Source organism: Hakea prostrata, chromosome 3 (assembly GCF_041222555.1).
Source record: "Hakea prostrata isolate BN-2017 chromosome 3, UWA_Hpros_2, whole genome shotgun sequence".
NCBI lineage: Eukaryota > Viridiplantae > Streptophyta > Magnoliopsida > Proteales > Proteaceae > Hakea > Hakea prostrata.
Genome location: NC_142602.1, coordinates 53,721,737 through 53,737,359, shown reverse-complemented (window position 1 = coordinate 53,737,359; position 15,623 = coordinate 53,721,737). Strand labels below are relative to the sequence as shown.

Sequence of the window (15,623 nt, the reverse complement as noted above, 5' to 3'; positions counted from 1 at the left end):
AAAATTATCCCGACAATGTTATGTGGCTTACCTAAAGGACAAAGTAGGACCCAAAAAGGCCACCGCCCTGCCAATTGAAATAAGAGATGATCAGGACGAAGACATCATGCAAAGGCCCGAACCGGTGGAAAAATTAGAACGTATATGTTTACAACCGGAGGATAATGTGAAGTTCACTTACATCGGTTCCGAACAGCCTGAAGCTTTTAAAGAAGAACTGACAATTTACCTTCGGGAAAACATAGACGTATTCGCGTGGTCAGCCAGTGATATGCCAGGAATTGACAGAATTGTGGCCGAACACAAGCTATGGCTCAATCCCGATTTCAAAGCTGTAATTCAAAGGAGACGAAATTTCTCAATCGAAAAACACGATGCTATCCGGGAGGAGGTGGAAAAACTGGAGAAGTCTGGTTTTATCGAGCCCATTGAGTGCCCAACACGGTTGGCTAATGTGGTAATGGTAAAGAAGTCCAATGGAAAATGGAGAACGTGTACCGACTACACCGACCTCAATAAAGCATGCCCAAAGGACTGTTATCCTTTTCTGCGAATAAATCTCTTGATCGACGCCACGGAAGGATATGAAACGTTAAGTTTCATGGACGCATATTCCGGATACAACCAAATCCTGATGAATAAGGATGACGAAAGATTCATGGCATTCATGACTAATCGGGAAAGCTATTTCTATAAAGTCATTCCATTCGGTTTCAAGAATGCGGGGGCTACATATCAAAGGGCTGTAAACAAAATTTTTACCAACCTTATCGGGAGGAATATGGAAGCATACGTGGATGATATGTTGGTAAAAAGCCTTTTACGAACAGGTCGCATTGAGGATCTTCATGAAATATTTTCCGTCTTAAAAAAGTATCGGATGAAGTTAAATCAGGAGAAATGTGCCTTTGGGGTTTCTTTGGGCAAGTTCTTGGGATTCATGGTTTCTCAAAGAGGAATCGAGGCAAACCCTGCCAAAATACAAGCACTGATCAACATGGATTCCCCAAAAACAGTTCGTGACATACAGTGTTTGACAGGACGAATAGCAGCTCTAACCCATTTCATCTCGCAAGCGGGGGAAAAATGCTTACCTTTTTTCCAGGCGTTGAAGGACTTGAAGGGAAATAAAGAGGCTCGTTGGACAGAGGAATGTCAAAAGGCATTTGAGGAATTAAAGAAAAGACTCGGACAGCCGCCATTACTTTCTCGACCCGAAAAAGGTGAAACCCTGCAGGTATAGCTGGCAACTTCACAATCGGCGTTAAGCGCAGTCCTCATTCGAGAAAAAGACAGAAAACAATGGCCTATTTACTATGTAACCCATGTACTCTTGGATCCTGAAAAAAGATATTCGGTGATCGAAAAACAGGCATTGGCCCTTATGATAACAGCTCGCAAGCTAAGGCCATATTTCCAGGCTCATCCGATTGAGGTACTGACCAATTTCCCTTTGAAGAAGGTACTTTTTAAACCGGATTTGTCGAGAAGAATGGTCGCATGGTCGGTCGAGTTAGGGGAATTCCAAATAGACTTCAAGCCCCAAACGGCTATAAAGGCACAAACGCTACCAGATTTCATAGTAGAATCCGTAGTACCAAGCGAGGGGGAAGAAGAACCTACTATGCCTAGCATGTGGCACGTTTACGTCGATGGCTCAAGCAACAAATCTGGTTCTGGGGCGGGCGTCCTGTTAAAAAGTCCGGGAGGATTCTTAATCCGATATGCTTTGAGATTCGAGTTCCAGGCAAGCAATAATGAGGCCGAATATGAAGCTCCTATTGCAGGGCTCAGGCTAGCAAAAGCGTTGGCGGTAACAAAAGCAACAATATACAGTGATTCCCAACTTATCGTCAATCAAGTAGATGGAGAATATGAAGTAAAAGAGCCGCGTCTACAGAAATACCAGGAGCTGGTTCAGATCCTGAAGAAATGATTTAAAAATGTCAAAATATGCCAAATACCTCGGAAGGAGAATTCGATAGCGGATGAACTTTCGAAATTGGCCAATGCTAAGGAGAAAACTTTGGAGCCGTCAGTATACACTGAGGAACTAAGTCTCCCAATCGAAAACGTAGAATTTGTATCATACATCGAGAGTACAAGATGTTGGATGGATCCAATCATCGAATACATACGAGATGATAAACTCCCCAAAGATATAAAAGCAGCTCGATCAGTTAGAAATCACGCAGCAAGATTCACCATCCAGCATGGAAGATTATATCGCCAGTCTTTTGCGGGACCCCTACTCAGGTGTATCGGCCCAGAAGGGGCCAATACAGCGCTGGCTAAGGTTCACGAAGGTATCTGTGGAGCACATTCGGGAGGACGAACCCTGGCACATAAAACCCTTCGCCTTGGATTATATTGGCCCAAGTTACAGGAGGATTCCTTCAAGTACGTTCGGGAGTGCCCCCAATGTCAGATACACTCAAACGTGCTCAGACAACCAGCTACGATGCTTACGTCAATACTTAACCCAATTCCCTTCGCAATGTGGGGAATAGACTTGATGGGCAAGTTTCCACAAGCAGCGGGAAGGAAAGAGTATTTAATCGTGGCAATCGATTATTTTACAAAATGGGTAGAGGCTGCTTCGCTGGCATCAATCAAAGAAAAGCAAATGGAAAAGTTCGTACGAGAGTCAATCATATTTAGGTTCGGGATTCCCAAAGTATTGGTTACCGATCATGGAACGCAGTTCGACAATCCCCAATTCGAACACTTTTGCAACACCTATATGATAGATCATCGAATGTCATCGGTAGCATACCCTCAAAGCAACGGGCAGGTGGAAGTCACGAACCGAACGCTATTGGAAGGAATAAAGAAGAGGCTCGAGACAAATAAGGCCTTATGGATAGAAGAACTTCAAAATGTGCTATGGGCATACCGAACAACGGTTCGAACCCCAACTGGAGAAACTCCGTTCAAATTAACTTATGGGGCGGAAGCACTGGCTCTAGTAGAAGTAATGGCAGGAACCATTAGAAAATGAGAATACGAGGAACAGGCGAACGAGAAAGGAATGCTAGATAGCCTTGAGCTATTGGATGAAGTACGCACACTCGCAGTAGCACGAACTCAACAGTATCATCGGAAGATAGCTTCATACTATAACGCTAAAGTCAAGAATCGACAATTTCAGGTGGGAGATTTGGTTCTAAGAAATACTCTGGCCTCCGACCCACGTCACCAGAGAAACTTGGATCCCACGTGGGAAGGACCTTATATGGTTATAAAGAAGCTTGGTCTAGGAGCATACAAGCTAAAACATTTAGAGACCGATCGCATTCTTGATCGATCCTAGAATGCAAGGCATTTGAAGAAATTTTTTTCTTGAAGTCAAATTACACTATCATTGTTTAACAATTTTGACCTATGATTATTTAATGCAAATGAATGCTTTCTTTCTAATTCTTTTTGATTAAGGGACCATATAAACCATAAAGCAGCGTACATTCAAAATCAAAAGAATCATCAAGGCATCGGGAAAACACCTTTGGGTAGTACCGTATGAGACCTTCGGGCGTACATCCAAAATCAAAAGAATCATCAAGGCATCAGGAAAACACCTTCGGGTAATACCGTATGAAACCTTCTAACATCCCAAAATATTCCCCGGAACTTTTGGGTAAAGGCATCGGGTAGCACCGAGTGGGTCCTTCAAAAACCAAAGAAATACCTTTTTATAAAGCAAATTTCTTTAGGTCTAAGGCTCCGGGTAAAATCGGGTGGGTTCTTTAAAAGCCTCGATGGAATTCTAAGAAATTTCCTAAGGTAAAGGGTATCAGATAAATTCCGAACGAACCTTAAAAGCCTAGGAAGTTTAGTAAAAAAATTTACTTTCTAAGGTAAAGGCATCGGGTAGCACCGAATGGGTCCTTCGAACGCCACAATTTTCCAATGAAAATTTTTGTGGTCACAGGCATCGGGTAATACCGAATGAGACCTTGAAAATTCGCGAAAGTAAAGAAATTTTTGGGGATCAAGTATAATCGAAGGTACACCGAGTATAACTTTTGTATCCTTAGAAAAATTTCTTAAAAAACTTTCGCGAATAAAAAATGGTAGAGAAACTGGCTAAAACCAGTATGCTTGATCCTTTATTCATATATGAAGGCCGAACTAAACAACAGTCGGTCGTTACAAGGCATTCTAAAATCTTGGACAAGGAACATTTCAACATAAAAAACAAAAGCTTCACCAACAACTGGGAGGAGTAGCCCGAATCCATCGACCAACTTTTCCAGGATCCTTATCCTTCAATTGACAAAGAGACCTCATCTTCGGTCGCTGAGATAAGAAGGAAAAGTAAATCTGGCAAAGCAGGGCTAGGCCCGATCTCCTCCTGTTCTTTGGATCATTGTGGAAGAACGATTGACGCCCTTCGGATTGACATTTGGAGCGTCAACTTCTTCCTTGTTTTCTGCAATCTCCTCTAATATTGGAGAAGCAGGAGGCGAGTCGTCAAGGTATAGCGTGAGGTCCGGATTAGGAGTCGGCATATCTTCTACATCTTCGGCCCATTCGGGAGGAGGAAACCCTAACTTCGTGAAGACTTCGGGATGGCACAGGAGCTGATGAGGAGTCGTGTCAAAATTCGGATTTCTCCTCAAGATTTATTCAAACACCTCATTCTGACCATCCCGATAAGCATGATCATTCAAAATATCCAAAAGGTTACGAAATGGCTTACTGTCTAGATATTTACGGACGCAGGCCCTTCAAGTTTCGACAAGGATAAAATCAAGATCAGGAGGAACTATCTGTTTCCGCAACTCTTCAACCTTGGCTTCGGACTTATTTAGTTCTCCCGAAAGATTAACAACCCTTCGCTCAAAACCACGAATTTGTCCATGGGCGGTATCAAGAGCATTAGAAAGATGTAAGATCTCGGTATTCCTTACCTTTACCTCTTCCCAAAGCCTATCCCGAAGGTGGGCGATCTCCCGATCCTTGGACGAAGACTCAACCCGAACTTTGGATAGCTCAGAGTGCATTTTTCCAATTCGGTAGGCTGCCTCCGCTTGTTTGTGGAAGTTATCCACATTACTCCTGCAACAAAGAATAATCAGAAGGCATAGACTGAAGTGATGAATGGACTCAAAGAAACTCACATCACCGAAGATTTAAGGAAGGCGTCATCGGAAACAGAGTCAAAAGCTCTACTTTCAGCCGGAGTTAGTACCAAGCTGCTCCACTCCAACGCTCAGTCAAAACTACCGGTAACACGATCTGAGCATCGCAACTTCCAGGGAGGCCTATAAATGTCCTCAGAAAGGAAATGGCAAGGCTCAGGAAGTTGCTCTTCTCTGGATTTCTCTCGTCCTGTACACTTCGAGGATGTTGCAGCAGAAGGAGCATCGAAGGATCCATCAAGCAATAACAATGTTTTTTCGAGGTTGTTGGTTTGAAACGCCAAAGGTTCACACAAAAGAAGTAAAAGCCAGGGTTTAAATAGACATAGAAGCCATGGCGCTAGAAGGATGACGAATCATCCAACGGTGAACATAAGGCGACGCTTCAAATTTTGGAGATCCAACGGCGAAATTCCAGGGACGATTCAAATTTCTGATCAATGGATAAGAAACAACGGCAAATGGGAGATGATAGCAACGAACGGTGGATATAAAAAGACGCCTGGATTAACAAATATCGAGGACTTTACATCTCTCCACATGGCGAGAAGGCGCCGATTATGAAAATCGGCAGATTCAGGAGGATAACCGTCAATCACAGGCATTAAACACCGAGTGACGTTTGATGTTCCCTATAAGACAAAATTCCAGGATAAGCCGGTAAATACATTAACTGCTTGAAGACCTAATGCAGACAAGGGATACCTGAATCGTCTGAATGCCAAAACTGCAAATGATTTGGATAAGGGGGCATGGAAGTATCAGATAACAACGGTAAATACAACAAATTCTGAGTTTATGATTGCTCATGTTCTGAATTACACAAGTTTGTGTTCGGATTGTACTGGAAGAAGCAACCAACAAAATTACGGCAAGCAACAAGCCTGAAAAGGCACCATAAAAAAATAAATAAATAAAAAAAAAGGAACATTTACATATTGGCAGAAGACTGAGGGTTATGTTCAGGATTGACGTCAGGAGTTCTTTGATCGGAGACGCCTTCGGGAGTTTGTTGATCCAGCTTTTGAGCGGAGGGAATATTATCCGCGGCTTCTTCGACATCCGAGGGAAGAGCAGGCTCATCATCCAAATATTTGCAAATAACGGTATGGCTGGGGCTGGCCGGTGGAGGATTGTTCTTTTCAGCAACCCAGGCAGGAATTGGAAGATCCAGATCCACGAAGGTCTCCTCAAGAATCAAATCATTATGCTCCTTGATCGGGAAGGAAGGGTCATTTGTGAGAATACTTTTCCACACATCTTTAACACCCTCCCGATAGGCAACAAGATTGTACAGATTGAGCAAATCACCGAAGGGCACGCTGTTCAGATATTTTAGGATACAGGCTTTCCGAACCTTAGGTTTCAAATCCTCAAGACCTTCGGGAGAGGCCATGAAGGCCAGATTCTCTTTCAACTCCTCCTTCTCTCGGGTAAGACCCTCGATTTGACATTCTGAGGATCGAACGTTGTTCTTCAACTCCGCCAATTCTTTCTTTGAATCCTCCAACCGGGCCTTGGCAACAATAAGCTCACCTGAGACCGGACGAAGATGGGACACCTCTTCCTCCAATGCGGAGATTTCCCCTAATCTTTTAGTAGCAAGTTCCTGACTGAGACGAACGTCTGCACGCAAACGGCCGACTCTCAAATTTGCTTCCATCTCGTGATGGAAGTTCTCGGTTAGAACCCTGTTGCAACAACACAGAAACTAATAAGTTGCTTGGAGAGGTCATGGCCAAAAAGATGAACATAAACACAAACTATGGAGTTCCACAAACTTGATATTGGAATTCACCAATTCGTCATCAGGTGTTTCGTACAAAGTTATTCGATCGCAGGGGGTCCGGGCATTGACAACCCAGTCAACGGACTCCTCAGTATTCAAAAGGATGGGATCGCAAAGAGTCACTCTCCATTTGGGAACGTAGATTTCCCCTTGGTCAACTTTGCTTCTCTTCGAAGCAGCATCATCGGTCAGGTCCCTTTTTCTTTTAACAAGGGCGGTATAGTCATGGGTAGATTCCTCGACAATCACTAGATCTTTCCCCAGAGCAGCACGGCTGGGCCTAGACCTTAAAAGCCCCCTCGGAGGAGTAACCCCTTTCGGGATGGCAATAGACGAGGCCCTCTTCGGTGATAGGGGAGCATCGGCAGTATCTCTTCTCCCCTTCCGGAGAACTCTCTCTTCGGCCTCGGCAAAACTTTGTTGGGCTAGAGACTTAACGACATTATGGTAAATTTGGGAGGCACTGCATTACGAAAAGAGTAAAAGTTATTATAAGAATTCCCAATACAAAGGAGAAGGGCAGAAGCTTTTGAGCGCTCACCATAACTCAAACCCCAGTAGCGGAGGACTGCCTCATACTCCATGACATATCCATGGATTTCGGAACGCCAGGGAATGGATCTAATGACTCGAATCGCATCTCTATCGCGATCGGAGGGAACCGAAAGACGGTTGATCAGGGTATAAGAATCCCGAATGTTCCATTTCAACGGAAATCCAAGGCAAGATTCGGGAATCCTACAGAAAATAAATTTCTCCTGCCATCCTCTGTTGTTGGAGGGGCAAGTACCCTCTGCGAGGATTCCCCCTTCCCATTTCAGTTCGACTCTCGAACGCTTGGAAAAGAATACCCCTCCGGGAGGATTCGACTTATTCAGGACGTGGAAATGGTGAAAAACACCCAAAGAGGGGGGTATTTTAAGATCATGGCACAGCCCCAAGTAACCGATAATAAGCCTCCAGCTATTCGGGAGAAGCATGCCCGGGCAAATATCCCAGTGTGTGAGAATTTCGGCGATAATGGGGGAATAAAATGGTATCCGAACCCCACTCTTGAAGGAATCGTCATAAAGGGAAAACTCTTCGAGAGGATCAGAATTAACCCTTTCATCCTCGCCCGGGACACGAAGAAAGCAGGAAGAAGGAATTGAGTAATCAGAGTAAAATTTAGTAAGACCCTCCGGGCGAACGGAAGATTTTACCCCTCCCCCGCTTTGTGCGCCCCCCCTGTGGGGGGGGGTTCTCCCCCCGTTGGTGGGAATCCCCGGATTTCTAACCCGTTAAACCATGTATGTTTTCAAGACCGCGAACTCGGGCCTCAAGTCGACGACAACTGTGGGCCATCCGAGTCGAGCCCGAAGGTTCGAGAGTGGACCCAATGCAAGTGAGTGATCCTAATGATGACTTGACACCTCTTATGGAATTTAAGAGGAGGGAGAAGTTTAGTCATGAAGGTTTTAAAAGGCGATATTGGCACGTCCATAAAACGATGATGGAGAATCCAAATGACGAGGTATTTTCACCCATGATTAGATCTTTGAAAGACCTTTCTAACAAGCCAAAGATCTCTCAATTTGGACCTTGTTTGACCCTCCAAAACAGGACCAGTCGATCGACCGGTTGAACGGCCGGTCGACCGCCCCCAGCCCAGTTCGGGGCAGAATCGGGTTTTTCACTCTTAAACCCTATTTTTAAGCCCTCTTTCACTCATACTCGAATCTTACATTGCTAGTACGAGGCTGAGGCTCAAGGAGGAGGAGAGACCAAGGGAGAAGAAGGTTCTCAACCTTTCGGAAGCGTGCCGACACCCGGATCTTTGCGAAATCGTTAGGAAAGGTAAGATTCATCAAACCCTCTTCTTTGGGCTTAGTTTTAGGAGTAGTTCTTCGCAATAAATGTTGGATTCGAGTAGTTGTAACATGATAGGTGTTTTGAATGCTTGCAAATAGTTCCATTTATGTTCCCCTTTGGTTTGTATGTGATTTATGTGAGTCATTGCAAACGATTTGCATTTTGGCTCTCAGACCCAGCCGAGAGCACTCGCGAGAGCCAAAATTTAGGGCTTTTTGATTGAAGTGGAATTAGATCAAATTGAAGTTACCGTAAGAACCCTTTTGCTGCCAAATAGGCATTCCCAAAGTTTCGTTTCGATTCGACTTCGAATCGATAACGAAATATTGATTTCGCCGAAAATAGGTCTAAAACAGCGGGTTTGAACATAATCGTCAGATTGGGTTTTGTTGGGTAATCTTAGGGACTCTTTTGAAACCCATATGATTTCTAATATGTATCTATTAATCTTCTTGTGTGACTAGGAAATTTTGTGAGTTAATCGCCTACTCTTGTGACCGAAATCGGTGAATTTTAGAAAGGAATCGAATTGGAAGGTGAGGATTGACTAACCATGTTGTGTATTATTAAATGTCATTATTTTGTATTTATTTAGTAATACGAACTTCTCTAAATTGTTAGCCACCAATATATACTTGTGTGTGACTTTGCGCGAACGGAAGGTAAGCTTGATGTTGAATGTTATTCTTTATTCGAAACTTTATATTGATGATGTGTATACGACATGAGAGCATACGTGATGGATGATGTAGAATGTGATTATTCTTCTCAATTGATCTTGTCAATTGGGGTTGTGGGTTCGCCCATTGCCCTAGTGACCCCATGTGATGGTACCTATATTTAAATTGCATAAATGATAGGTGTCTAGAAGTGTTGGGCTAGGAATCCTTATGAGTACTACTACCCTTCCGGTAGGGGTATTGAAGCCGGTTAACCCGTGATGCTAATGGCTGGGTCTTGGATGTCGAACAGGCCCACTATCATCATAGAGAGGTAGAGTTGCATATAATATATAAGGGCTCTTGGGCGCTCAAGACCGGTAACCAATCCGTGAGAGGACATGGAGAGCATCCTATATATTATATGTGGACAACCACTGGGTTAAGGAATGGGGTCCAACAGATGCCTCCCGTTGAGGATTCCATTCATAGGTGGGAAGATATCGAACCAAAAGGGCACTAGGCATGAGGGGAGATATATGTACCATATGTAGTATGAGACCGTATGACCTTGCACTGGGCTAGGATTATCATTGACACGCGCCAAATCTCATACCAAACGGTGATGTGAGAGAGTGACTTATACCCCAACCATGGATCGACAGGACTTTACCCAACAACCGCGGAGAACCAAATAGACGTCTCTTGTTGAGGGAGAGTGACTGAGACCGCCCAAAGGAGATTGGTGTTTATACTTAAAGCGTGTCTACCATAGAGACTACATGATAGAGTTAGGAATATCATATCATAATCTTACATTATTTTGGCCATATTGTTAATCACATGCTTATCTTATATTTATGATGTGGAAATGATGGATGAATGCATGACATGGATGTTAGTTAACTTCACTGAGTTCTATGAAATCACTCCTTTATTTGTGTATATTTTAGACTTCTCTATAGGTTATGAGGACCTCACCCCCGTGGAGGATCCTTCGATGGGTGATTTCCATGAGAGCGTGATCGGGGAAGAGGTGGATGCGCATGATGCGTCATGCTCCTGTCTGGATTGTTCTTATGGAGTCGATTTCCATTAGAATATTCTTTAGAGGCTTCCGCTACGAACAAACTATGGACTTTCTTTTAAACTCTAATGTTTATGACTTTGGATTCTAAACCTTGGATGATTGTAATCGATATTTAGGATTTTGGACTTTAATACTTGAACTTGATTATTTTTGTCCTTTTAATTTTGTTATATCATGTGTTGTATGGAAATGTCACTGAACCTAGGTCTTGTGGTGTATCACCCCCACGGGTATTCGGGTATGACCGGATCCGGCTAGGTGGGGTGTGACAGGTGGTCTTTTAGTTATTTTCCTTTTCTTTGAGGAAACTCCTTGAATCAAGGGGACATTACCAGAAGGATCCACTGGGGGACCGCCCCCCCCGGCCCGCCGGGGGGGGGGGGGGGGGGGGGGGGGGGGGGCCCCCCCCCCCCCACGGGGGGCCGGGGGGGGGCGCGTGCGCCCCCCCCCCCCCCCCCGAGGAGGAAGGGGGGGGGGGGAGGAGGGGAGGGGGGTGTTTTTTTTTTTCTCCCCCGGAGGTGTTGTTGGTTGGTGAAAAACCAAAGCAGGAGCTTTTTCTAAAAACACATGGAGATGAAGGAGAAAAAAAATCTTTTATGGATTAAAGACATGAATATAATTGGTGGAGAAAGGCACACACCGATCCGCCCGGAGGAAGTGAATGCTCCGGATTACCATCCGTCAACGGCCGATAATCCTCGACGATTCAAAAACAATCATTATGGCAACAAAAGCTAGGGACTTGACGGTTTGGGGTAACTGGACAGTGTGTATACTTTCCCGATTGACACGTGGCCACTATGCACAGTAAACAAAGCGTTCAAAGCATTTCGACGGCACCTCGTTGGAGAAAGGTGTCAGTGATATTAACTACAAGGTTGTTCGTGACTAAAAACAAAAATCTCTTGAACTTACTCACATTCGGACGAAGCATCAATCCAAACCAAGCATCTCGCATCTAACTCGAATGCTTGGTATATGGGGCAAATGATACGAGGGAAATTGCACCCAACGTTTCGAACCGGGTTCATAATCTATGTTCCGGTCAAACCATGATGAGGACTCACTCAAACCCTAATTTAATGATCATAAGGGCACCGCAGATTGATTAATAGTCCGGTACGACTTCCCGAATATTATGGTAGTAAAAGGTAACTTGCAGGAGGTGACTATCATGAAGCGGAGAGGAAATCGTGCCAGGATAAATATCTACTTACGGCCCCGAATATCTAGGGAAAAACCCTAGGATCGGACTGTAATTAAAGGAGATCAAGAAGTCATTTCAACGGTCGAAGATTAGAAGTAAAATCTATATAAACCAAGGACGAACAACCCATCAGGTATCTGAATTGTTTCCTAATTACGTATTCATTATTCTTATGCTCTGCAATTAGCTAGAGCTTTTTGTGATCAGTTCAATTATTGACTTAAGCTTCGGAGGTGGCCTCCCGACCTCAGCGGTCAGGCCACGTCTAACGTTATTTTTGCAGGTCATCTTCACAGATCCATAGGCTTAACAATTTTCGGACGCATCAATGCTACAATGCATATTATACTAAGAAAAAAAATAGTTATCTTATTTGATGATGCGGAAACCAATGTTCATATAATAATCAGTAGTACAACATTGATTGAATGCTCCGGAAGAGCTAATCTATTACTATCGGGAGATGAAGTTGGCTATAAATAATGTATTATTTTATAGTAAGTCTTAAATAAACTTATTTAAGTTCGAAAATATATGCAAAAAGGATTAAGACTACATATGATTGAAAATGTGAATATTTATACATTACTACAAAAATATTAGACATTTTCTTCCAGTTTGTATTACACTAATATTCGCATGATTGAAACACATGCTTGGGTAAATCAAAAGAACATTGATTTCGATAATTTTATTATTTGGCATAATCGGTTGGACCATCCCAGATCAAGTATGATGCGAAAAAAATTATTAAAAATTCATTTGTCATCTATTGAAGAACTATAAGATTATTCAATTAAGTGAATTTTCTTGTGCTGCTTGTTCTAAAGGAAAATCTATTATTAGATATTCACCAGTTAAAGTTGAGACTGAATATTCTACGTTTTTGAAAAGTATATAGGGTGAAATATATGGGTCCATTCAGATAATATATGATTTTAATAAATGCATCTATAAATTTGTCATATGTATGTTCATAATGAATTCGCAATTTAGCATTTGCGAGATTGTTTGCTCAAATAGTTAGATTAAGAGCATAATTTATAGATTATAAGATAAAGACAATTTGTCTTAATAATGTTGGTGAATTTATATCCCAGGCTTTATGATTATTGTATAACAACTGAGATCACAGTTGAGTAGCATGTTGCTCATGTTTATATCCAAATGATTTGACAAAATCATTTATTAAATGTCTCCGATTAATAATTAAACTATTAATGAGAATAAAATCCCGTATCGGCATAGGGATATGTTATATGCAGCATCATTTGTATGTATCAAACCAACAGGTTATCATAAATTCTCCCCATTATAATTAGCTTATGGTCAGAAACCAAATATTTTTTATCTTATAATTTTTTTATGTGCGGCTTATGTTCCAATTGCTCCACCACAATGCACAAAGACGAGTCTCCAAATAAAATTGGGAATATATGTTGGGTATGAATATTTTTATATAATTTAATATCTTGCCAATAATATGAGATTTATTTAAAGTAAAACTAGTTGATTATTATTAGTTTTTCCAATATGAGGGGGAGAGAATAAACAGTTGGAAAAAGAGATTGACTGGAATGCGTTATTATTATCTCATTTAGATCATCGCACTGAGCAATGTGAACTTGAAGTTCAAAAGATAATGCATTTACAAAATATTATGAATCAACTGACAGATTTGCTGACCTGCTAAGAGTTACTAAATCTCATATTCCAGCTGCAAATGCTCCAATTAAAATTGATGTCATAGCAAAACAATCTATCAGTGCAAATGAAATTAAAATCACGTTTAAAACGTCGAAGATCAGTCGGTTCCAATGATAAAATCCTAGAAAAAAATAAAGGAGCAAATGATCAAGATAGTCATAATATGGAGACAATTGATTATGAAAATCCTGAATATATAACTTTTTATAAAACTTCAAAAGAGGTTTAGGTAGCTAAAAATAATAAAGAGATCTTGATTATTTGTCATTGCAAAAATATGAAACCGAAAAGATAAAGTTATCGACAACATTTTTACATATTATGTTATTGTTGAAATAATGCAACAAGACGAGTATCTTGAATATAAATTTGTTGATGAATGTAAATGAATAAATGATTGGTCAAAATGGAAATACGCAATTCAAGCAGAATTGAATTCATTCAAAAAGGTAAAGTTTTTTTACCTATAGTCCAAACATCTAAAGGTATAAAGCCAGTGGAGTACAAATGAGTTTTCGTGTGAAAATTCAATGAGAAAAATAATGAAATCGTGATATATAAAACATGAATTATGACACAATAATTTTCGCAAAGATATGACATTAATTATATGGAAACATGTTCTCTTGTGGAGGATGCATCAAAAGAGATAGAATAAAACATATTTTACGAAATTCTTATTCACTCGTGATCTTCAACAAAATGGTGAAATCGATATTCATTGAATTCGTTCAAGTGATAATTTGGTAGATTTATTTACTGAGGTATTGCTTACTTCAAATTTTGAGAAGTTGGTATATGATATTAGAATGTGCATACTTAAAGATACTCAATGATGTTATCATCAGAGGGATGTAAAATACGTATTGCACTCTTTTTTCCTTCACCAAGGTTTTGTCCCGCTAGGTTTTCCTAGTAAGGTTTTTAATGAGACAGCTACCAATACGTATTATTTAGATATGTATACTCTTTTTCATTCACTAAGATTTTTTCCCACATGATTTTTCTTAGTAAGATTTTAATGAGATACATTATCTATTGATGGACATCCAAAGAGGAGTGTTATAAATAATATTTATTTATTGATGTCGATTATCCCCAAAGAGATTATACTTCTAATTGAAGATCTCAACTACCTCATGATGCAATCTTGATGATTCACATTCCCATATTAATTGAAGATTATAGTTATCTCATTACACAATGTTGACAATCAATATTTACATTCTATGTACGTTCTATTTTGGGTGGCAATCTATCCTTCCATATGAAAACCATCTTATTGTGTGTAAGAATCATATATTGTATTTCTTTGTAAACTTTGATATTTCCATATAAGAGAATATGCAAATTCCATTATAAATATGTAATGAATAACTCAACAGAAGAGTTGAACTCATATTATATTTCTTCTTTATATTAAATATATCTTCTTTATTTTATAACATTTTTTAGTTAGTTGCCGGTGGGTTTTTGCCAAAAAATCAACCCTAGAAAGAAAAACTAGGATTTTGGCAAAAAGCCGAATTAAAGAGAACCATAGATTTAAAGAAGTATATTTAAAAAGTTAAAGAACCACAATTATAATTTAAAAACCAATAGTTGCACCCATATCATGTTTTCGTTTTACATTGCCGGATGGATTTATTGATATAGCACAAATCTAACGGTTTGAAGCTAGTAGAAAATAAAAGAAATTGTCTAGTTGTATATGCAAACAAGATTCAAAAGATTCCTACACGACATATTCAATCTTAAAGAAAAAAACATGTTGTAATGTGAGGAATTGCTCCTATAAAGTAAGTTTTCACAAGACCCCAATATGGTATTTATAGTTACAACCTAGTTAAGTTCTATACTAAGTAGGAAAATGAAATATTAAACAAATAGCCATAAAATTCTAGACTTATTAAGAAACATAATCATATTCTAATTAGAAAACCTCAGTTCATCTTTTCAACACTCTCCCTCTAAAGTTTGATCCTAGATATGGGTTTTTTTCTTTCTTCATGTTGACGGTATGACTAGAGAGAAGGTAGGCGATTGTGGTCCATTTGTTACCAAACTTGGCATGTGCTCAGATGATCGTATCATCCTCTTAAGGAGTGAAAAGCTTGTGCTCCACTTCGGGGAAGAGTTGGTTACATCATCAGAGGCTAGAAGATTTGCTGAACCC

General features: G+C 40.7%; 1 protein-coding gene across 1 annotated transcript; it reads left to right on the top strand.

Annotated features, from left to right (window-relative positions):
• Nucleotides 1-997: 997 nt before the first annotated feature.
• Nucleotides 998-1,936, top strand: LOC149022485 (uncharacterized). The gene is made up of 2 exons (XM_089147636.1): nucleotides 998-1,237; nucleotides 1,373-1,936. Exons 1-2 carry the CDS (start codon nucleotides 998-1,000, stop codon nucleotides 1,934-1,936), a joined length of 804 nt encoding a protein of 267 aa, XP_089003762.1.
• The last annotated feature ends 13,687 nt before the right edge of the window (nucleotides 1,937-15,623 follow it).